This window comes from Ursus maritimus, unplaced genomic scaffold (assembly GCF_017311325.1).
Source record: "Ursus maritimus isolate PB19 unplaced genomic scaffold, ASM1731132v1 scaffold_2, whole genome shotgun sequence".
NCBI lineage: Eukaryota > Metazoa > Chordata > Mammalia > Carnivora > Ursidae > Ursus > Ursus maritimus.
In genome coordinates, this window is record NW_024424452.1 from 22,910,525 (window position 1) to 22,936,197 (window position 25,673).

At 35.1% G+C, this 25,673-nt stretch overlaps 1 protein-coding gene across 1 annotated transcript in view; it reads right to left on the minus strand.

The window, feature by feature from the left end:
* The window catches only part of LOC103668907 (ATP-binding cassette sub-family A member 3-like), a 147,155-nt gene that overhangs the window by 81,316 nt on the left and 40,166 nt on the right, over window positions 1–25,673 (minus strand). The window contains exons 11-18 of the mRNA XM_040636563.1: window positions 24,195–24,324; window positions 15,583–15,737; window positions 15,186–15,341; window positions 14,616–14,826; window positions 9,843–9,993; window positions 4,803–4,901; window positions 4,142–4,298; window positions 2,856–3,156 (exon numbers count right to left, since the gene is read on the minus strand). Of these exons, the coding sequence (XP_040492497.1) occupies window positions 2,856–3,156; window positions 4,142–4,298; window positions 4,803–4,901; window positions 9,843–9,993; window positions 14,616–14,826; window positions 15,186–15,341; window positions 15,583–15,737; window positions 24,195–24,324 (1,360 nt within the window). The remainder of the gene's footprint in view (window positions 1–2,855; window positions 3,157–4,141; window positions 4,299–4,802; window positions 4,902–9,842; window positions 9,994–14,615; window positions 14,827–15,185; window positions 15,342–15,582; window positions 15,738–24,194; window positions 24,325–25,673) is intronic.

Consider the following 25,673-nt stretch of genomic DNA (forward strand, 5'->3'; position numbering starts at 1 on the left):
TGCAAGACCCATTAAGAAAATGAAAAGTTAATAAACAGTGTAAGAGAAACTATATAAAGAACTCAAAACTCAACAGTAAAAAACAAAACAAAACCGATCCACTTAGAAAATGACCAAAACACACGAATACACATTTCACTGAAGATGATATACAGTTGTCAATAAGCACATGAAAGGATGTCAAAGGCAAATGCAAATAACAATGAATATCACTACATACCTATCAGAATGGCTAAAATATACATAAAAATAGTGAGAACACAATGCTGAGGAAGATGCAGAGGAACTGGATCACTCATTCATTGTTGATAGGAATGTAAAAGGGTACGGTCACTCTGAAAAACAGTTTTGTAGTTTCTTCAAAAAACAAACATGCAACTATCATATGAGTCAACAATTAAAATTACAATCCCGGGTGTTTATCCCATAGAACTGTTTATCCCAAGCACAAAAACCTGCACATGAAATTTCATAACAGCTTTATTCATAAAAGATAAAAACTGGGGGAGGGGGAAATGAGGTGTCCTTCAATGGTGAATGGTTAAACTGTCGTACAACCCCATGATGGAACAGCTCATAGCATGTGATGGAATGAATGATAGATGGACACAATACCAGAGAATTATGTTGAATGAAATGCCAATCCCAGAAGTTCACATATTATACGATTCCATTTTATGTCATTCTCAACTGATTAAACTATACACATGGAGAACAGATTAGTGATTGCCAGAGTAGAGAGGGAATGAAGAGAGCAATGGTAGTGATCCTTGTGGTTAATCGAATGTTCTGTATTAATGTCGATATCCTGGTGGGGATATTGTAGTATAGTTTTGCAAGATGTTACCATTGGTACACAAGATCTCTCAGTATTATTTTTCACAACAGTAAATTGACAAGTATCTCAAAATAAGAAGCTAAAGTATCAAATTCAGTGTTAATGCTTCCTCTCTCCTCCACTTCTAAAGCGAAAACAAAATCTACTTTAGTCCTCTTTGTGTATCTTTCAAATCTATCGTTCTTTCCTTCTTTCATAGCCTAAATCTCTCTTGCCTAGATTATCACAATTACATCCCAACTGACTTCATTGACATTGGATCTGCCCCCTTTTGAATCATTCCCTCACATTTAATTCAATTTGATAAGACTATATTTAATTATACAATCATTGTGTGCCAGGAATTGGGTTAGTTCTAGAGCTATAAAAGAAATTGTGGCATCTCCATAATTAAAGAGATGCATGAAAAATGTGCTATTGTAATTCAGTGAGATAAACTCCAAAAAAGAAGCATTCGACTACCTTGTGGATGAAGAGGGAATATAAACTTCTGTTTGGGAGGACAGGTGGCATTTTTCAGTTATTATAAGCTCATATCCTTTCTAAAGCACTATCCACTTATTTATCACTCTGCTTAAAAAGTTAGCAGTGATTTCCCCAGTGTTAATGCATGTACTATTTGAGAAGAAAGTTACAGATTAGAAATTATCTAGAAAGCTATTTCCTCATTAATAAACATTCTTTTTTTTTTAAAGATTTATTTATTTGAGAGAGAGAGAGAATGCATGAGTGAGGGGGCAGAGGAAGAGGGAAAGAGAATCTCAAGCAGACTCCACGCTGAGTATGGAGCCCCACACAACCATGAGATCACAGTCTGAGTGGAAACCAAGTGTGGATGCTCAACCCACCATGCCACACAGGTGCCCAAACACATTTTCTTGTAGTTTGTGGAAAAGAGAGAGTAAGTTATAAAGAATTTCTTGCTCTATCTTTATCCTAAAAAATTCAGTTAAAAAAGGCATGCAGGTTGGAACAGAGAGAAACCATATAAAATTAGTAGAATTCACTTGTAATACAAGGTTCTGTGGCTAAGATAATGAGAGCACACCTTAGAAAAGTACATATAAGTTTCTTAAAACAAAGTGGAATTGGTTAAGCCTAAATATTCTCTCTCTATGCCTAGATCATTTCTAGCTATTGAACAAAATGATAGCAACTGAAAATGGAGATCAGTGGGGCTACTGTATTATTCTATTGTATTTTTAGTCTCATTATCAATATAACAAGTATATTGTTAATCATTTCACTTTTTAAACATAAGCAGTACACTGTAACTTTAATAATGATTTTATCCTTTATCCTCTGTCCTTATGTGTGACCTTGGTTAATAAATGCTTACTTACTATTTATAGTGGAGGAATAATAGGGACAATTATTTGTAGTCAGCCAATCTGTTACTTGTAGGTTGTAGAATCAGTATTATAAGGAATAATTTCTGAAATGTATATTCACAACAGAACCTCGATGAGAGAAAAAAAGAACCACACAGGTTTGCCAGTACTGCAGGCTGTTTGCTAATTCAGAACACTGTTCCTCAGGTGGCAGTTAAAGGAAAAAAAAAAAAAACAGTGTCTGGGAGGAAACGATGACTTGAAAGAGAACAGACTTTATGGTCAGAGAGGTAATGTCATGCAGTGAGTGGTTTGCAGACGTCAGGCAGGACAGATTAAATCCAAGTTTCTGTATTTACTACGTGTCTGATTTGGTGCAAACTACCGGGCTTCCTTAAATGTCAGTGCTCCTCATTTAACTGATGTCAGTAATAAAAATATCTACTAAATTGGGGTGATTGCTCAGATTAAATGATATACAGGTAAAATACTTAGCTGGATTCTGGCCAAAAACAAGTGCTCAGTAAATGTAAATTTTTATTACTACTATCTTAAAAATAAATGTATTCAGAAGAGCTAGCACATTAAATCTTTATACTGTAGCTGAATATACAGTTGACATTCTTCGCAAATCACACAACCAGATCTTCATCTAAGAGCAGTCTTTTTTACTTAATGAGTCTTACCTTGCACTTCCTTCAGTGTGTGTTGGTGAGACTCTAGCACACTCCTAAGATGTTTTAGGAAAATCAGGGTCAAATTAGAATTCCCAGAAATAGATAAAGGCACAATTGTTTGACCATATTGATCCAAATCCATTTGTCTGGCCTTTTCATCCTTTTCATGTAAAAACTTATTAGCCCCTGAGAGAAAAGTAAAGGAACCTAGAAGTGCCAGTATCTGTAGCAAAATCAATTTCCAATTCCGCCAACTGAACATCGCCCTTTTTATGAACAGGGCACAGAACTGCTGGTGATAGAGGGAATACTAAAGAAGGAAGAAAATAAACATAATATTACAATATTCCTAGACACAAACAGAGGTGAAATTCATTAAGATGAATGAACACTCTGGAATTTTATGGTGGAAGACACATAAAAATTTATCTAAATAAATACTGAGAACAGAATCTAAGCACAGTATGATACTACATAAGAGTATGATCAGTCTTTTCTTTATAAGGCATGGGTCAACAAACTATGACCTGTTTTTGTAAATCAAGTTTTCCTGGAACACAGCTATATATCCATTCATTTCTGTGTTGTCTATGGTTGTGTTTGTGCTACAAGAACAGGATGGAGCGACTGCAAGAGAGATCATGTGGCCAACCCCACCTTACATATCTATTATTCCCTTATGTAAGTTTGCTGCCCTCTGTTGTAAGGTATTAAATACAGTGTTTAAGGTCTGACGTTTCATATAACACACTTGAAATCTCAACAGGATGATTTTCCCCAGACTCCTAAAAGTCAGAAAACCAGGCTTCTTTATAGGAGAAAGAGATAAGGAAAAGGAGGAAGGAGAAGGAAAGAAATGCTGGGTAACTTACGGGGACTTCCCATGCTGAGGACTGCACTGATTAGAGAAAGATCCCTCATGCATTATCAATTCCCATTGCAAAAATTTACAATATTGGGCATGTTTTATTACTAAAAATCATGCTCTTTCCAGTTCATAGCTTCAGTGAACTACCAAATTTCTGGGTTAGCAATTTGAAAAAAAAAAAAGAATTCTAAGACATAAAAAAGAACTGAGGAATAGCAATGGTGAGAGTGACAGCTGAGATTTTTACCTAGACCTCATTTCTTCTGCATTGGGAAATTAATCAGGTTGTGGTACAGACTGCTCCCTGTCTGGTTGGGTGTGGTGGTTAAGAACTCCATACTACCTTTGTTCAAATAGTAAACAAAAATGTACCTCTTGTGCCCTAATCAAATAAATATACATCAGGTTTCTTAGCAAAGGTGCTTACCCCAGTATTAAACATAATAGCAGGGCTTTCATTCATAGTAGAACAATTGCTTGACATATTCCTATTCTGGTTCTTCACTGAGACTTCACTCATCACAAAGGGAGGTAGAGTTTGGGTAGCTTGGATATCTGCTTGTGAATCTTCCAGATTACTGACTCTACATTAAAAAAAAATAGTACAACGCATTTAATTTCAACTCTACCCCATAATAACTTGTTTGGAGAATGTGAGTTATAACATTCAACTCAGAAGGTGCCTTGGTTTGCTTACTGACTTGGCAGGGGCATTTTATGGAGGCAACAGGGTAACTCTGGTAGAGGATTGGTTCCCAAACACCAATCACAGGACTGCTGGCAGACCATAACGAGGCTAGGAAAATTAGGGCAAGGTATTGAATGTTTCATTATGTTGAACTCATTGAAGTTAAAGATTAACGTCTAATTCATACTTTGGGTAAATCAAAATATCTGTTCTTTTTTAAAAACGATAGTGGCACTTTTTTGTGTTATTACTGTAGAAAAAAAAATCGTGTCAGTTCTCTCCTCTCCACACCTCTTAAATTTCCAGTGTGTGACTCTGAGTTTGGTGAGTTTACAAAAGGGACCAAGATGTGATTCTTAGTCCCCAGTGGTTTTTATTTTCCCTATGCATTATTGCTCACCTAAAAAAGACTTCTTCCATGGTAGTAATAGAGACACCAAAGCTAGAAATGCCTAACTCATACCGTCTCTTTTCCAGATCAGTAAATAGATCTTCAAAGCTAGAATAAGAATTAGAAAAAAAATTAGAAGGGGAAGGAAAAGGGGGAAGGGGAGGAGTAAAAGTTGGTACCAAATCAGAAGATTTTCATATTTATATATTTTTATCCTGAATTGATTTCCCTTCTGCAGTGGGGAAACTGTAGCTTAGTCTTCACTTCAATGCTTAAATAGAAACTAGTAAACTGCTCTAGCACATTGTTTCTCACTCTACTTAATTCTCGAAAACACACAATTTTGGTCTTCCAATAAACAACCAAGAGACTCTATATATGTTAATAACTCTAGCTAGCTCACATGAATTAACTTGTCACACACATATACAGGCCATGGTTCTTATTATTCAGCAAGTTTAAAAAAAATTTTCAAATTAACAGGAGAAAAAAGCCACTCATAGAGTCAATGGAGCAGGTGTAGTAGAAATGGGAGACACAGACAGAACCAAGTGATTCAATAGTCAAGAAAAGCCATGGAAATTGAGCCAGATGCAATGTAGAGACATCAAGACTTTTAAAGAATAGTTTTCCTGAGAAGATTTTACAGTACTTCACGTTTAAAAGATGATCTTTTCCAAAAACCTCCAGGTCTCAAAGCCATCGAATATATTTTTAATGAGGAACATGTAAACCATGCACACTCTCAGTGTTGGAGGAACTAAAAATTCCCTCTTTTGGAAGATCTATCAAAATTTCCTCCATATTCAAACTTAAATTATTTTACATTTAATTCTATTTAGTTTTGCACATTGGTTCTAAACTAACACCATTAATTATATAGAACAGGTATAATCTACCCACATGACAGCCCTTCACATGTTTTAAGTCCATTTCCTCTGGTGTTTGTTCATTCCCAATGCTTGACTTTTCTCTTTCTTTCTTTCTTTCTTTCTTTCTTTCTTTCTTTCTTTCTCTTTTTTTTTGTTTCCCTAGTGATTTTTTATAATGATTTTTTATGATGTTCGTCACCATACAGTACATCCTTAGTTTTTGATGTAATGTTCCATGATTCACTATTTGCGTATAACACCCAGTGCACCATGCAATATGTGCCCTCCTTACTACCCATCACTGGCCTATCCCAGTGCTTGGCTTTTCAACTAGGAGTCACACGTTTTCTTCTTTTTCTTTAATTTTAGTTAAGAAATTGATGTGTACATCATATAAAATTTAGAAATGAATGTACAAAAATAGAAATATCACAACATCATGGCCCATAGATATCCACTGTTAATACACTAATATTTTGGCATATTTATTTATTTTTGTTTCCTTTGGCTTTATACAATATATGACAAAATTAAACTGTATGAGGCTTTAAATGCACAAATATAGCACTAAGTGGAGATAAATATCCATTAACAGCTTAATGAATAAATTCTGGTATGATATTATGAAATAATAAGATCTAAGTGAAGTGTAGATTTCTCCTTGGTTATCTTAAAAATGGGAAGTCCTAAAAGTCCTACCATAAACAGTTGACCAAAAATGCAGGTAAGTAAACAAGATGCAGAACATTATTATGATAGGATTTCATTTCTGTTAAATCATAAAACTAATTTATTGTTATTATTATTGAATCCATGTCAATATATGTATGTGATCTACAACATATTATACTTATGTCAGTATATGCATGTAATGATCCTGAAAAATATACACAGAAATTTTCCTTGTGATTATTCCCATAGGGAGTGATTATGGGAGACTTTCACTTTCTAATTCCTACACTCCAGAACTAAATAAGTTTCTTGATTTTCTCATCATGCAATCATGTGTTGATTAGCACACCCTAGGCTCCAAAGTGATATTCAGTAAGGAAAAAGATAGTAATAGATAAATAAACTAAAAAATTGTATGAGCCAATCATAAAGGGAAAAACATATATTTTTCTAATATATGTTTTATTATATATAATAAATATAAAAATTATACATTCTATATATCCTATATATTATACTTGAGAGGAACACAAAAAAAATATTAAAAAGAAAAAAATTGACCACCTTGAGTATAGCTGTTTTTCCCATGTTTATTATATATGATATATAATACATATAAATATATATGTTATGAAGACAATCTATAATCTAAAGATGAGAATATAGAAAAATATGAAAACAGAAAAAAATGTGACTACCTAAAGTATAACACTGTTAACATTTGATATACTTACTTCCATCCATTATAAAGTTTTTTTCATTACATATATATATTTTTTAAAGATTTTTTTTGACAGAGAGAGACAGACAGCGAGAGAGGGAACACAACCAGGGGGAGTGGGAGAGGAAGAAGCAGGCTCCCAGCAGAGCAGGGAGCCCAATGCGGGGCTCTATCCCAGAACCCTGGGATCACGCCCTGAGCCGAAGGCAGATGCTTAACAACTGAGCCACCCAGCTGCCCCTCATTACATATATTTTTAAATAAAGATTTTTTTTCCCCTGAGGCTTCACAAAGTATACTACTTGTAAACGAATTTTCTCATAAGTACATAGCTGAATAACCAGCCAGATAAGATAGAGAACATTTCCAGAATTCCACAGGGGGATTCTAACAAGTCCTTTCTTAGTCAATAACTTCTTTCCTGCAAGTGTGCATGTGCACATGCACACACACACACACACACACACACTCCTATGCATCTTATGGAAATTTTATTTATTATTATTTTTAAAAGACTCCATTTTTAAGTAAGTCTACACCTAATGTGGGACTCAAACGAACAACCCCAAGATCAAGAGTTACACGCTCCACTGACTGAGCCCACCAGACACCCCTCTTATCAAGGTTAATTTTAATTTTAGAATTATGTAAAGAGTTTTTTCTTTTCTTGAACTTCATGTAAATGGAATCCTACAGCCTGTACTTTTTTTTAATCCAATGTTTCAATGTCTGTGAGATACATTCATGTCGTATATACCACTAGTTTATTCTTTTTTTATTGCTATATTCTTCCATTTTCCTGTTGATGGACATTTTGGTGGCTTTGGTTTGGAGCTATTATGAATAGCATCTACAAATATAAACACTCTTTTACATCTCTTCTGATGGACATGTGTTTTTAAGGCATATGCTAGGAATAATTGCAGGGTCATAGGAAAAGCACATATTTAGCTTAGTAAAAATGGCTGTTCATTTTCCAAAGCAGTTTTACTGTTTTATACTTCTATCAGCAATAAGATCCATTTACCATGCTCATATGCTATAGTCTGTCTTTTTAGTTTTAGCCATTCTTGTGGGTGTGTAGTGGTAATGTACTGGTTGGTCTCTATTGTTTGCAGGTTTCCTCATAGTTCTGGGAAAAATTCTTGACATAGTGTTCTCTTTTCTGCCATAAGTATTGGTCAGATCTTTATTAGTCAATCAGGAATTTCACATCATTTTATCTCATTTTCCCTCCTCCAAACTGTTCTAGAGTCACAGTGTCCTCTTTAATTAGATTGAGACTATAAAGCAGAGAATTTCTGAAGTTTCCTATTTTTGGAAATTATTTTCAAAGTAGGCATTTCTCATGATTTCTTAGATTGGTGCTTTTATTTCAAAATTCAGTATCCTTTCTACAGCCCATTCTTTTTCCCTTTCATCCTTATGAAAGAGATTGATATTTATCCAGGACTGACTTATAATCATATAAAACCTGTGGAAGAAATTCTGTCAAAGACAAAGATGAATTTTTGCATGCTTTAGTGATTTTAGTTATCATTCTAGGTTTTGGTGTGTGTGTGTGTGTGTGTGTGTGTGTGTGTGTGTGTGTGTTTGTGTTTTGCCCTGAATCAACCATGGGATCATTGGTGTCAATTTTTGAAGTTTAAAATTAGAGTGAGATTGGCACATCTCCAGTTTTCTAACACTGTGGGTGTTGATGGGAGAACATAAGACTTTGTAGATAACGTGGCTTATGTTTTAATCCAACTGTATGATCATTAATATTTGATTTAATCTCTCTTGATTTACTACTGATTTAATCTTACTATTTGGTATAATCTTTCTTTCTTTTTTTTTTTTTTATGATGATATGTTAGTCACCATACAGTACATCATTGGTTTTTGATGTAGTGTTCCATGAGTCATTGTTTGCATATAACACCCAGTGCTCCATACCATATGTGCCCTCCTTAATACCCTTCACTGAGCTAGCCCATCCCCAGAGTCTAAAACCCTCAGTTTGTTTCCCAGAGTCCATAGTCTCTTGTGGTTCATTTCCCCCTCTGTTTACCACCGCCCCCCCATTCATTTTCCCATTCCTTTTCCTAATGCTCTACCTGCTATTCCTTATGTTCCACAAATGAGTGAAACCATATGATAATTGCCTTTCTCTGCTTGACTTATTTCACTTAGCATAATCTCCTCTAGTTCCATCCATATTGATGCAAATGTTGGGTAATCATTCTTTCTGATGGCTGAGTAATATTATTAAAGTCCTTCATATTCTTCTGGAATATGTCAACTGGCTTGACTTTAGGAAAATACTACTGCAACTACTTACTTATATATTGGAAGAAGATAAAAATATCATACTCTGAAAGTCACTGATGAGTATACTTGGTTTCCATTTCCCTTTATTAGGATGGTTATCTCAGGTAGGGTTATTATTATTTGTGACTACCTTTGATGAAAAACTTGGCTAGCAAGTGCAGTCATTTACTCTGAGTTCCCGTCATGTTGGCTTCAAGAGCCACCACTAACGTTATTTTCGTCTCATTACATTTATATTTCCATTCACTCCACTCACCAATTTTGACGCTACCAAAACATACCATCAATCATAACTAATTAAAACCAAAAGTTATAGCCAAATGTGGCATTCTTCTTTTCAATTCAAGTGATAGCAATGACTGGAGTTTTGAATTGTTAAATAAACTCTATTTACTAAGCCTGAAGAAACCAGGAAAAGCAATAATATTTGGTCATCTAAAATCAATCATTTTGCATTCTCTGGATTCATACCTGTGTGTGTACTCTTTGGGTAGAACAAAAGATACTTCATTATTAACATTCTTCTCCAAAGTGGCTGTTGGTATATGATACTGAAGCAATTTGGAGATTTCTTCAACATTACAGTGAGCTTCCTTCACCATGACAATGTGGTATCCCACACCTGAGAAAATCCATTTAGAAGAACAAATAAAACAATTTTGTATTTCCAATATTCTTGGAAGACCATAGTTGGCTTTCCATGGTTTGGGTGAGCTAGAAGAAGATAAGGTATGTTAATCATATGCCTATAAGCCTAAGAAGTCTAATAAATACTTCTTTTGTAATTTCATTAAATTTCTAAGGGACTGATAGAACAGAGATGGAAAATAAAGCTTGGTTATATGGCCTCTTATTCTATTGACACTGAAATCTGAGAAGACAAGGTTAATATTCATTAAGCAGATATGTATTTGGTGCCTATTATATATAAGGCAGTAAATTAATCAGATAAAATTCCCTTCCTTCAGAGATCTGAGAAATCTTTCCAAAGTACTCTACACCTCCAACAGCTGCACTATACTAGTCTTGCAAAGCTGGAGAAAAGGTTAAGGAGTAGGAAAAAACGCCTCCAGGGTACTCCAGAGCTTTGTGGAAAACATTGCAGTGGTACTCAGATAGCTCAGGGCAGGACAAAAGAGCTGAGAGAAACGCTTCTGGGGTACCTCAGTACTTCACTTCAATGGCCCTTTGAAGGTCAGAGAGAGGGCAGCAGGGTAGACAGAAAACCTTTAAGGTGAAGAAAATAGTGCAGAAATGGAAATCAAAGAGGATTTGTCAGATACAAAAAGCTGAGAACTAGACTATAGCTTAAAGAGATCTCCATGATCTCATTCATGTACAGATCCCAACCTTTGCTAAGAGCAAAATCCTAATCCTATTACTAAAACATTTGAAGACAGTGATGGAGAAAATCTAAACAAAGGTGTAATACATCCCAGTATTTGCTCAAATATACATTATAGTGACTAAGTCTTCCGTAATAGTGGCCTAACAGATCAGGGTATACCATTTTCTGTGGATAAATATCAACTACTTTAGTTTCCAGTATTATTTTATTCAAAAGTTTAATCATAAAAATAACAAAACATGCAAGGAAACTGGAAAATATAACCCTAAGTGTGATGGAAAAAATAAAGAGAAGCAGACACAGAAATGTTTTCCAAACAAAGGAAAAATATATCTCCAGAATATGACTCTATTAAATGGAGATTTACATAATTTACCTGACAGAGAGTTTAAAATTACATCATAAAGATGCTCAGCAAGGTCAGGATATCAGCCCATGAACAAAGTGGGAATTTCAACAAAGAAACAGAAAGTTTAAGAAGTACCAAAAAGAAAAGAAAGACACAAGAAGTGTAAGACAAATAGCTGAAGTATACAATAACTCAAATGAAAAATTCATTAGAGGGGTTCAAAAGTGGACTATATAAAATGGACAAAAGGACAGGGGACCTCAACGTCAAGTCACGAAATTATTCACTCAGAGGAACAAAAAGAAAAAAGAATGAGAAAGAGTAAATAAATCCCAAGAGACTTATGGTATCACTAAGTAGAGCAATATATACAATATGGTAGTCTCATAAGGGAGGGAGGGAGAAGGAGGAGGAGGAGGAGGAGGAGGAGGAGGAGGAACTAGAAAGTTTATTCAAAAAATAATGGCTGAAAACTTCCCAACCAAGGAAAGGAAATGGATTTAGAGTCACAAATGCAAAGGACCTAAAGAAGATGAATCCAAAGATATCTATAATAAGACACTATAATCAAATAGTACAAAGTCAAAGACAAAGAGAAGATTTTTGAAAGCAGCAATAGAAAAGCAAGTTGTTACATACAAGGGAATGCCCATTAGACAATTAGCTGATTTTTCAGCAGAAACCTTGAAGAGAGAGGGAATGATGAGATAGCAACCAAGAAACAACCAAGAATACTCTACCTGGCAAAACTATCCTTCAAAAATGAAGGAGAAAGACTTTCCTAGATAAACAAAAGCTGAGAGAACTCATTACCACCAGATCTGCATTATAAGAAATGTCAAAGGGAGTTCTTCAAATTGGAAAGTATGGTTAAAAAACAGGATGCCATGAGAGACTATGGACTCTGAGAAACAAACTGAGGGCTTCAGAGGGGAGGGGGGTGGGGAAATGGGATAGGCTGGTGATGGGTAGTAAGGAGGGCACGTATTGCATGGTGCACTGGGTGTTATACGCAACTAATGAATCATCGAACTTTACATAAAAAACCAGGGATGTACTGTATGGTGACTAACATAATAAAAAAAATATTTAAAAAAACCCCAAAAAACAAAAAACAACAACAACAAAAAAACCCACAACAGGATGCTAACCAGTAATATAAAATCATATGAAAGTATAAATCTCACAGATAATGATAAATATACAAATACAGAATAATGTATATTGTAATGATGGTGGGTAAGCTACTTTTAATCCTATTATAAAAGTTAAAAGTATTAAAAAACTATAACTAAACATGTGTTATATTATTACTAAAACATTAAAAATAAAATATACAATACATAATATAAAGATATATAAATGTGCCATCAATAACTAAAGTGTTATAGGAGAAGTAAAGAGAACAGTTTTTGTATGCAATGGAGGTTAAGTTATCAGCTTATAATATACTGTTATATTTTATGTGAGTCCCATAACCACAAAGAAAATATGTCTAGAAATTACACAAAAGAAAAAGAGATCAAAGCGTATCAATACAAAAAATCAGTAAAAAGGAAATGAAGACACCAAGACAGGAAAAGAGGGACACAAGAACTATAAGACAAACAGAACACAACTAACAAAGTAGTACTTCCCTATCAAAATCTATATTAAACAAAAACAGATTAAACTCTCCAATCAAAAGACAGAACAACTGAACAGATTTTTTTAAAAAGTAAGAACCATTCCTACAAGAAAACACTGGGTAAAAGCTTCTTGACATTGGTCTTAGCAATGATGTTTTTTGGATATGAAACCAAAAGCACAGCAAAGAAAATAAAAAATAAACAAATGTGACCACAACAAACTAAAAAGATTCTGGAGGTGCCTGGATGGCTCAGTCGGTTAAGCATCCAACTCTTGGTTTCGCCTCAGGTCAGGATCTCATGGTCATGGGATTGAGCCCTGAGTCATCAGGCTCTGTGCTCAGTGGAGAGTCTTTTTGAAGATTCTCTCTCTCTGTACCTCCCTCCATTCACTATCTGTCTCTCTCTCACTCTCTAAAATAAATCAATAAATCTTTTTAAAAAATTAAAAAAATAAAAAGATTCTGACTGGCAAGGGAAACAATCAACAAAATGGAAAAGTAACCTACACAATAAAAGAAAATGCTTGCAAACCAAAAATTCCTAGGAGAAAACACAGGAAGTAATTTCTTTGATATTGACTATAGAAACATTTTTCTAGATAGGTCTCCTCTGGCAAGGGAAACAAAAGCAAAATTAAACTACTGAGGCTACATCAAAACTAGCTTTTGCACAGTGAAGGAAATTGTCAACAAAACAAAAAGTACCCTAAGTGGGAGAAGATATTTGCAAATGATATCCAATAAAGGGTTAATATCCACAATATACAAAGAAATTATACAACTCAACATCAAAAACTAAATAGTCCAATTTAAAAATGGGTAGAAGACATGAACAGACATTTCTCCGAAGACACACAGATGGCTAATTGACACATGAAAAGATGCTCAACATCACTCATCATCAGGGAATCACACCTGTCAGAAGGGTTAAAACCAGTAATACAAGAAACAACAGGTGATAGTGAGGATGTGGAGAAAAAAGAACCCTCTTGCACTGTTGGTGGAAATGGAAACTGATGCAACCACTGTGGAAAACAGTGTGGAGGTTACTCAAAAAATTAAAAATAGAATTACTATATGATCCAGATATTTCTCTGAGTATTTACGCTTAACACAAACGTTCCAATTCAAAAAGATATATGCACCCCTATGTCTACTGCAGCATTATTTACCAGAGCCGAGTTATGGAAGCAACCTAAGTGTCCATCCATTGATGAACAAATAAAGAAGATGTGGTAAATATATACAATGGAATATTACTTAGCCATAAAAAATGAAATCTTGCCATTTGTAACAACATGGATAGACCTAGAGGGTGTCATGCTAAGTGAAATAAATCAGACAAAAACAAATACCAAATAATTTCACTTGCATGTAGAATCTAAAAAAAAAGACAAGTAGACAAAAACAGACTCAAAGATACAAGGAAGAAACTGTCAGTTACCAGAAACAGAAGGGGTTGGAGGTCAAGCAAATAGGTGAAGGGGATTAAGAGGGATAAACTTCTGGTTATAAAATAAATAAGCAATGGGGATATAATACACAGCATGGGGAATACAGTCAATAATATTGTAATAACTTTGTATGGTTACAGATGGTAACTAGATTTATCATGGGGATCATTTTGTAATGTATTAAATACTGAATCACTATGATGTACACCTGAAAATAATATGACACTGTATGTCAATTATACTTCCATATTAAAAATAAATAAACTATGAACATTACTTCAAAGGGCTCATAGTTGAGCTCCAAATAAAAGGACAGAGAAAATCACAGACGGTTTGAGGAGACAGACAAAAATTATGGAAATTATATTAGAATAATATAACTAAGACATCAATATCCATGAAGATTATGTTTGAAGAATATTAAGATACCAATATCCAAAAAAATAATCAAAGGGAAAGAGACCATATATTTTTTTCAGGAAAACTGAAGAGCCACAGCACCGCAGGGATCCCTTGACCATGATGGCTATGCGGTCACCCAGGAAGTCAGCTTCATCCATATAGTGGGTGGTCAATAAGATGGTACGATCCTGTTTATACTGCTGAAGAATATCCCAAGTGGCCCTCCTTGAGGCTGGGTCCATGCCGGATGTTGGCTCATCAAGTATCACCACCTAAAGTCCAGAAGAACAATTTCATAACCACTAAGCATTATGTACTAGTGTCACTAAGGTCTTACCACTTATGGGGCTTACTCTGGTTTTGTTTTTCAGTCACTTGTTCAATTAAGCTAAGATAACAAGTTTAGACTAAAACTGAATTAGGAATGCTAGAATAATTCCAAACCTGTGACAAATTTATTACAATAATTTGATAATGTGAATTCCATATGGGATTTAATTTGTATCTTCCTTTTACAGTGTTAGATCCTTATCAGCTCTCAGGTTTTTGTTGGCTGATTTTTTTAGACCAGCTTCAGGGGGATCCATTTTTAGTGCCCCCTCCTGCTTTTTTTTTTTTTTTTTTTTTTTACCTTGGAGCCCCCTATAAGTGCTATGATCATGGAGAGTCTGCGCTTCATTCCTCCACTCAGTGAACATGAAAATGCATTACGCTTATCTAGCAGGTTAAAAGCTGCCAGCATATGATCAATTTCTGTAAGACGTGCCTTTCGAGGCATTCCTTTTACCTAGAAAGAGAAGCCAGAGTTTACATGGTGCTTCCAGCTTTGTCCTTAGAAAACTTTACACAAGCCTTTTCTTATATGACTTCTATAGTGTCTTCTTCCCTTTGCCTATCTTTACGTTTAAAGGAGAATTCATCAAAAACCAGTTCTTGAACTTTCTAAGAATAAGGATATCGATAGTTGGTAAACTATCTGAAGTACATCAATAGAGTGGGAAAAAGGAACGTATCTTTTTTTGGCTTACCACACAATAGAAATAAAGGTGTTCTGACACAGTCAAGTAATCAAACAACAAGTTTTGTTGGGGACACAAGCCCAAGTTTTTCCTGATCTGGACCATCTGCTGTGAGACGTCATACCCATTAATATAGACCTCTCCACTGGTAGCAGGATAGAGACCTAGGGATCAAGCAGAAGACATAACAATACCTCAGCTTTCATGAGAGAACACAACAACAAACTTTTCATTAAAACTTTAAATTTGAATTCTATGTATGGATTACTTATTAGAATTAGCAATATCTCTCAGAAGAAAATTCCAAAAATACCAACTGTTATATTTGAGGTGATGAGATTAAAAATCATTAATTTTTATTTGATTAACTTCATTTTCTAATATTCAATGGGTATTAATGAGTACAAATCACTCAGGTAAATAATAACACTAAAGAGTTCGTTATATTAGAACTTAACAGCATTGCCATCAGCCACTTGACAACGTTTATGAATTATGTTATGAATTGTACACTGCCCTAGACTGTGGTAAACTCTTTTAACTTGAAAGCACAAATAATAAAACTGTTATCCTTGAAGAATTTAAATTCTAGTCAGGGGAGGTAACACATAGTAACCTAAAATAGCTTCAAAGTATTTATATAATTTTTATCCATAGCTCTCATAATTATCAGTTAAGTTTAAAGAAGAAAGTATCATTTTAAATCCAGTAACTCATTAATACTACTTTATACTTACTGTGGTAAGCATTGAGTACTGTACAGAATTGCAAAATCCCTGAAACTAATATAACATTGTATGTCAACGATACTTCAATATTATAAAAAAAGAAAACGACCAAGAGGATGTGTTCAGAAATATCCATCCAACATGATGTCTCAAATTATCCCTGTTGTGAAGCAGTACCCTTCATCATATTTATTCCAGACATTTTCATTTTTAACAACGTAACCTAATTTTAGATGCATTGAAATGAGACTGTTTAGCTGATCACCCCCTTTGACTTCTTATTTCTGCAGTGGACCTTTCATTTCTGATTTTAGTGATTTGAATCTTCTCTGGTTTTTTTCCTGGTCAATATAGCTAAAGATTTGTCACTTTCATTGATCTTTTCAAAGAACTAACTTTTGGTTTCATTAATTCCCTTATTTCCTTCTTTCTTCTTGCTTTGGATTTAGCTGGCTATTCTTTTTTAAGTGTCTTAAGGCGGACAGATTGTTTATCTGAGAACTTTTTTTTTAAAAAGATTTTATTTATTTATTTGACAGAGATAGAGACAGCCAGCGAGAGAGGGAACACAAGCAGGGGGAGTGGGAGAGGAAGAAGCAGGCTCATAGTGGAGGAGCCTGATGTGGGGCTCGATCCCATAACACCAGGATCACGCCCTGAGCCGAAGGCAGACGCTTAACCGCTGTGCCACCCATGCGCCCCTGAGAACTTTTTAATGTAGGAATTTACAGCTATAAATTTTCCTCTAAGCACTGCTTTAGCTGCATCTCATTAGTTTTGTGTGTTATGTCATTTTCATTCATATCAAATATTTCCTAATTTTCTTTGTGACTTCTTCTTTCACCATTAGTATTTAGAAGTATGTTGTTTTATTTCCACAAATATGTGAATTTCTTGATTCTTCCTGTTGTAAATTTATAATTTCACTCCATTGTAATCAGAAACTATACTTTATGGGACTTCAATCTTTTAAATTCATTCAGGATTTTTTTTGTGGCCTAATATATAGCCTATCAGAATATTCTACATGTGTTTGAGAAGAACATAGATTTTGCTGTTATTAGATGAAATGTGTATCGATATTTATGGGATCTATTTTGTGTGTAATATTTCTCAAGTCATCTATTTACCTGTTGATATTCTGCCTACTTGCTATATCTTTCATTGAAAGTGGGATACTGAAATCTACAATTACTACTTTTCCATTTGTCTATTTCTGTCTTAAATTCTGACAGTTTTTGCTTCACATATTTGGGAACTTTGTTGTTAGGTGCATATATATTTATAATTGTTACAAATTCATGGTTAATTGACCCCATTATCACTATAAAATATCCTTCTCTATTTCTAGCAATACTATGTTTTAAAGTCTATTTTGTCCGATATTTGCATAGCTACTGCAGCTTTACTTTGGTTGCATTTTGTGTATTTTTTCTATTCCTTTATTTTCAAACTATCTGTATCTTTGCATCTAAAATGTGTCTCCTATACAGAGCATAGAGCTGGATCTTATTTAATACATTGTACAATCTGCCTTTTATATGGATTGTTTAATCCACTAACAATATTATTATTGATATAGCTGGGCTTATGTCTGCCATTTTGCTTTTTTGTTTTGATGTCTCATGTCATTTTCGTTACTCTATTTCTGCTTTATTTTTTTCTTTTGCATTGACTATTTTCTAGTGTAATATTTAAATTCCTTTAATGATTTTTTTCACTATATATATTTTTGAGTTATTTTCTTAGTAGCTGCCCTGAGGCTTACTATACACAATTTAATTTGCCAGAATCAACTTCAGATTTATATTAACTTAATTCTAGAAAGCTGATATAGTTTTGTTCCCTCTTCTCTATTTTTGTGCTACTATTGTGATACACATTTCATCTACATGTGTTACCATTCCAACAATACATTGTTATAATTAATACTTACCAAATTTTACGCCTATTACAGAAGTGGATAAAGGAGAGCAAGTATGTAATTATAGTTTGTTAAACTTACTTCTTATTTAGCATTTTTGGTTCTCTTTATTTGTTCTTATGGATTTGTGTTCCCATCTAGTATCATTTCCTTACTCTATTACAACTTTGCTCCCATCCACCTCCTTTACGCTATTATTGTCAAATTTATTACTTTTCTGTATTACAGGCCCAACATTACAATTATATAAATATTTTTTATAAAATTTCTTTTGAAATTATTTAAAAGAAAAAGTAGTATGTATTGATACTGTCTTTTATAATTTCACAACTAACTTTATTGATGTCATCTGTGTTATATGTGTGCCTGTGTGTGTGTGTGTGTGCATGCCTGTAGGTTCAGATTTCCATCTCAGCTTACTTGATTTTAGCCCAAAGAACTTCTTCAAGGCAGGTCTGTTAGGAATGAATTCTATCAGGTTTGTTTATCTGGGAATGTGTTATTTCATGTTAATTTCTGATACATAGAGATGAGACTCTCAGCTGCCAGTTTTTTCTTTCAGCACTTCACTCTTTAAAAAAAATTTTTTTTTGTAGCTGGAAGTTTGTACCTATTAATCCCCATCAGTGATTTTGCCCATCCCCCATCTGTCAACCACCACTTTGTTCTCCGTATTTAGTGTTTGTTTTTGTTTCTTCAAGTCTACCTATGAGTGAAATCATGAAGTATTTGCCTTTCTTTGTCTATTTACATCCATGTTGTTGCAAATGACAACATAGTATATATACACACCACATATAGATATATGTACCACATAAATACACACACCACATATATATACCATACATATATACACAACACATATATACACTATTTATGCGTATATCACATCTTCCTTATCCATTCATGTATTGATGGACACTTGGGTGTCTATTTCTTAGTTGTTGTAAATATTGCTGCAATAAATGTAGTGGTACATGTATCTTTTTGAACTACTGTTTTCATTTTCTTTGGGTAAATTCCCAGTAGTGAAATTACTGGATCATATGGTATTTCTGTTTTTAATTTTTTGAGGAAACTCCATACTATTTTTCCACAGTGGCTGCACCAAATTACATTCCCACCAACAGTGCATGAGGGTTCCCTTTCCTCCACATTCTCCCCAACATTTATTTCTTATCCTTTTGATACTAACCATTCTGACTGGTGTGAAGTGATATTTCATTGTTTTGACTTGCATTTACTGATGATGACTGATGTTGAGCATCTTTTTTTTAAAAGATTTTATTTATTTACTTGAAAGAGAGAGAGAGAGAGCATGAGTGGGGGTAGGAGCAGAGGGAGAAGCAGACTCCCCGCTGAGCAGGGAGCCCAACATGGGGCTCAATCCCAGGACCCTGGGATCATGACCTGAGCCAAAGGCAGATGCTTAACTGACTGAGCCACCCAGGTACCCCTTGAGCATCTTTTCATATGTCTATTGGCCACCTAGATGTCTTTGGAAAAAAAATATTCAGGTCCTCTGCCCATTTTTTAATAAGATTGTTTCCTTTCTCTGGTGATGAGTTGTGTGAGTTCTTTACATAGTCTGGATATTAACCCCTTATTGGATATATTATTTGCAAACATATTCTCCCATTCAGGCTGTCTTTCTCTCTTTCATGTTTTGCTTATTTTTTCAGTGATATACATATGGACTTCTTTCTGTTTACTCTTTGCACATTTATTAGTGGTTTTTTATATATGGTTACCATTAGATTTGTATGTAAACACTTCTGCATATAGCAGTCTATATTAAGTTGATGGCTGTCCAAATTTGAATCCATTCTTTTTTCCTCTCCTCCCCATGCTTTGGGTATATGTTGTTATATTCTGTATTATTTTATTTTGTGAGTTCCTGGATTTATTTTTTTATAGAAAAATTCACTTTTCCTGCTTTTGTGTTTCCTACCTTTATACTGTCATTTTCAGTCTTTCCTTTCCACTAAAAGCCCCCTTTAATAGTTCTTGCAGGGTTGCTTTAGTGGTCATGAACTCCTTTAGTTTTTTGTGTGTCTGTGAATTTCTTATTTCTCCTTCTATTCTGATCGATAGCGTTGCTGGATAGAAGTATTTTTGGCTGCAGATTTTTCCCAGTCAGCACTTTTAACATATGATTCCACTCTCTTCTGGTTTGCAAAGTTTCTGCTGAAAAATCTCCTGCTAGTCTTATGGGTTTTCCCTTGTAGGTTACAGTTCCCTTTTGTCTTGCTACTTTAAAAAAAAATTCTTTGTCACTATATTTTGTCAGTTTAATTACAACATGTCTTAGTGTGGATATGCTTTTGTTGATTTTGATGGGGGTTCTCTGTGCCTCCTGGATCTGGATATCTGTTTCCTTCCACAAATAGGGATGTTTTTAGCTATTATTTCTTCAAATAAATTATCTGTCTCATTTTCTCTCTTTTCTTCTGGGACTCCTATAATATGAATGTCATTAGATTTGATGGGGTCAGAGTTCCCTAAGTCTATTCTCATTTTGCATAATTCTTTGTTCTCTCTTTTTTGTTCAGCTTGATTACTTTCTACTACTCTGCCTTTTAGGTCACTAATTCATTCTCCTACTTCTCCCATCTTGCAGTTCATTCCATCAAGCATGCTTCTCATTTTGTTTATTAAGCCCTTTATCTCTGCCATGTTGTTCCTTACTTCTGTGTTAAGGGTCTCGCTCATGTCTTCCACTCTTTTCTCAATTCCAGTGAGTATCCTTATGATCATTGCTTTAAATTCTCTCTCAGGCATGTTACTTTTATCTGTTTTGCTTAGATCTCTGGTTGTGGCCTTTACATTGGGAATAAATTTTTCTGTCTCCTCATTTTGTCTGCCTCTGTCTGTTTCTGTGTATTAGGAAAGTCAGCTACATCTTCTGCTCTTGAAAGTAGTGTCTTTATGAAGAAGAGGTCCTGGAGTGCCCTACAGTGCAGCATCCCGTTCATCAGAACTTGGCACTTAGAAGAGAATCCTATGTGTGTTGTTTATGCCCTGCTGTTGTGTCTGAGTCACTTTTCCTGTCAGTGAAGTCATCTGCAGTGACTCTCCGACTTTTGTGGGCATGCTTGTTCTCTGTGGTGTTAATGGGATCCAGGCAGGCCAGTTCTCTCTCTTTTTTAAAGATTTTATTTGAGAGAAAGAGAGAGAGAGAGAATAAATGAGGAGGACAGAGGGGGAGGGAGAAGCAGATTCCCCCCTGAGCAGGGAGACCCATGCCGGGCTTGATCCAAGGACTCTGGGATCATGATCTGAGCCAAAGGCAGATGCTTAACCGACTGAGCCACCCAGGAACCCCCAGGCAGGACAGCTCTGAAGGAGTATACCCACCGAGGAACTTGGGAGTGCGGTGGCAGTGTTAGCAAATTTGCTCTGGGCCACTAGTTTTATGCTGTATGCCCCTAAGTGCTGCAGTGGCTGAGGGCCAGAGACTGGGCCTGGTGCACAAGGATGGCTGGGTGCAGCACAGGAAATGTGCAGGGCACACAATGGCAAGACAGGTTGCACATGTGGCTTTAGCAAAATTTGTACTAAGCCCAGGACTGAGGCTAGCAAGCTTAAAGTGGGCGAGTCCTCAGAACTCATGGGCATTGTGCACTACTAGAAGGTTAGGTAGCAAGTGTATGGGTAGTCCTGCTGCCTGAAGATGGCCCTGTGTTTATGCTGGGACCAGCGGATTGGGGGTGGGAGTGAGAAAGGGGGAGAAATGGTGCCTGCTAGCTCCCTCAGTTTTGGAGAAGTCCCCCAACATGCTCTGAAATCACTATGAACAGATCTGTCTCTCATTTGCCCCTGGCATTGCATAAACTGTTGTTTTTATGTTGCTTCTCTGTGCAGGCTGCTATCTGTTCAAGGGCAGTAACCCAGCTATCACTAGCCCTCCCTGCTTGCCCAGTGCTGAATCAGCTGACTTTTAAAACTCCAGGCTCTAAGTTCCATTGGTTATACAAATTCACAGAATTCAGCTCCTCTGGTTTTCAAAGCCAAAAGTTATGAGGATCACTCTTCCCCATGTAAGCTCCCTGGTGCGAAGATCTATTTCTCTGCCCTTTCTGTGTACAACTCCCTCCCTCTTGCTAGCAGCCCCCCTCTGCCTTTCTGACATTCCTTGTCTTTCAGATGCAGTTTCTTGTCTATATTTAGTTGTAGAGTTTGTTCTGATAGTCTTTGGATGACTCTCCAGTTTATTTACTTGGACATGGATGAACATCTAGTTGGAAACATGGGATGGGGTGAGCTCAGGGTCCTCCTACTCTGCCATCTTCCCAAACTACCCCTTCATATTAATTTTGTGTTTTGCAACTTAGTGGAATTAATTTTTTAGTTCTAATAGTTTTTTTGGTGGTGTCTTCAGAATTTTCTACATATATCATGTCATCTGCAAATAGTGATGGTATTAAGCTTCCTTACCAATTTAAATGCTTTTTATTTCTTCTTGTTGTCTAATTGCTGTGATTAGGACTTCCACTATTATGTTGAATGAAAGTGGTGGGAGTAGACATCTTTGTCTTGTTTCTGATCTTAGAAGAAAAGATTTCATTTTCACCGCTGAGTATGATTTTAGCTGTAGGTTTATTATATATGGCCTTAATTATATTGAAATACCTTCCCCCCAAACATATTTTTGGAGTTCCCTCCAAACACACTTTGAGAGTTTTTAAAATCAAGAATGGATGTTGTATTTTGTCAAATGCTTTTTTTATGCATCTACTGAGATGATCATATGGTTTTTATCCTTCCCCTTGTTAATGTGATGTACCAGATTGATTGATTTGCCAATATTGAACCACAGTTGTATCTGTAGCTTAAATCCAACATGATCATGGTAACCCTTTCAATGTATTGTTGAATTTGGTTTGCTAACATTTTGTTGAGGAGATTTATATATATATTCAGAAATATTGACCTGTAGTTTTATGCAAGGCGCTTGACTTGGTATCAGGATAATGTTGACCTTGTAGAATGAGTTTGGAAGTTTTCTTTCCTCTTCTATTTTTTAGAATACTTTGAGAAGAATGAGCATTAACTCTTTTAAATATTTGATAAAACTCACCTGTGAAGACATCTGTTCCTGAACTTTTGGTCATTGGGAGCTTTTTCATTACTGATTCAATTTCTGGCCTCCATTGTTTCTAATTAGAAGTCAGCTTCTGGTCCTACTGGGGTGCAACTGAATGTGACAAATTATTTTTGGCTTCCTGCTTTTAAGATTTTCTCAATAATTTTTACTATAATATTTATGGGTGATAATCTCTTCACATTTATCTTATTTGAAGTTTGTGGAGCTTCTTGAATGTGAAGATTAATGTTTTCAGCCATTATTTTGTAGAATACCTTGTGGCTTTGCTCTCTTTCTCCTTTCCTATATCCCAGTACATGTTTGCTGGTGCATTTAAAGTTATCAAAAATTCCTATGAAACTGTTATTTTTCCTTAATTCTTTTTCCTTTGTTTTATTCACATTTTATAATCTCTATCAATCTATCTTCAAGTTCACTGGTGTTCTGTGACCATTCACAAAATCTACTGTTGAGCGCCTTTAATGAATTTTTCACTTTGGTGATTGTATTTTCAACTCCAGAATTCCCATCTGGTTCTTCTTTTTATAATTTCTATCTTTTCATTGATATTTTCATACATTTCATACATTTCACACATTTCATACATTTCAATGTTTTTCATACATTCCATTACTTCTTTAATCATGGTTTCCTTTAGTTCTTTGAGCATATTTATAATGGCCACTTTGTAAAATCTTTGTAAAACCTGTTATCTGCTATCTCTCCCATGAAATTATTTACAATTTAAAAGGAAAGATTACTGAACAATTTTATTTATTACTGAACTGGCTAAATTGTAAATATCAAAAGAATACAAAAAAGTCTTATAGGTTTGATCTACAGTGTCTATGTGAGGATACGCTGGACAGATATATACGCTTACCTGAGAGAATAGATAGAGTAGTGGATTTTCCTGCCCCATTGTGTCCTAGAAGAACAGTGATCTGCCCCACATATAAATTCAAAGACAAGTCTTTTACAGCTATTTTGGTAGTATTTTGCACTCGGAATTCCTGTTGAGGAAAACCCACAAATATTGACTTTATCTATCACCATCACTTTGGAAGGACAAGCACTCCTATCAACTATTTATACAAGAAACCATACCACATAACCAATCTCATGAGGAAAAAAATCCAAAATTAAGGAGGATGAAAATATGATCAGAAAAAAATATCTGAAAGCATAAAAATTTCACAGTAAATCTATAAACAACCCCCCCCCCCGTAATATCCATTCATGCCATGATTCAGTTAATATCTTAAAGCTGATAATGCCATAATCCTCTTCATTCCATGCATTTGTCCTGGTTTGGAGAAACTACAAGAGAAAATCTCGATAGAACATCTAAAATGCAGATGTTTTATAGGTATCTCAACTTTTTTTTTTAAGATTTTATTTATTTGAGAGAGAGAGAGAAGAGCACAAGCAGAGGGAGATGCAAGCAGAGGGAGATGCAGACTCCCCGCTGAGTAAGGAGCCCAATGTGGAACTCAATCCCAGAGCCCTGGGATCATGACCTGAGCTGAAGGCAGATGCCTAACCAACTGAGCCACACAGGTGTCCTGGCATCTCAAATTTCTTATGTGTAGTTTAGCGGTGTTCCTGCTTAAGATGCAAAAATATGGAGGGGTGCATGAGTGGCTCAGTTGGTTAAGCATCCAACTCTTGGTTTCACCTCATGATCTCCTGGTCATGAGTTCAAGCCCTGTATCAGGCTCTACACTGGGCACAGTCTCCTTCAGTTCTCTGTCCCTCTCCTGCTCACATTCTCTCTCAAATAAATGAATAAAATTATTTTTTAAAAGATGCAAAAATATGGAAAGAGCATCACTCTTACTCTAGAAAACAAGAAGCTTGTTTAAATAATCTAAAAAATCATAAATTTTCTTGCACTCATCAGAGAAGTGACATTTCCAGGGAACCAAATAGCCTTAAATATAAGAAAAAATAGATGCCTTTAAGAGAGATGATACATAAACACTAATTTATCTGGAGGAGACAGAAGCACTATGTAATTAATAAACAGATTTTGATTAAATTTTTAAGGAAAATGAAGTAAAAATACTTTAAGAAACACAATATCTAAGTCAAAAAGTTGGGATTCGAGCCCATTTCAGACTTTAAACGTATATTCCTTCTAATATAACCCTCTGATGGTGAATAAAGAAAAACATCTTGTGTAACAAAAAAGAGCTATTTCTCTTTTACCCCAAGTGGTAGTAAATGTTTTCTCCCTACGTGTCCTCATCCTCTCTTTTCCCTAGACCAAAGCATCAGGCTCATGAACTGCTTATTTGAAATCTCTATTTAGATCAATGTGTAAAGTTTTACATCCAAAACAAAGCTTTTATTTTCTCAA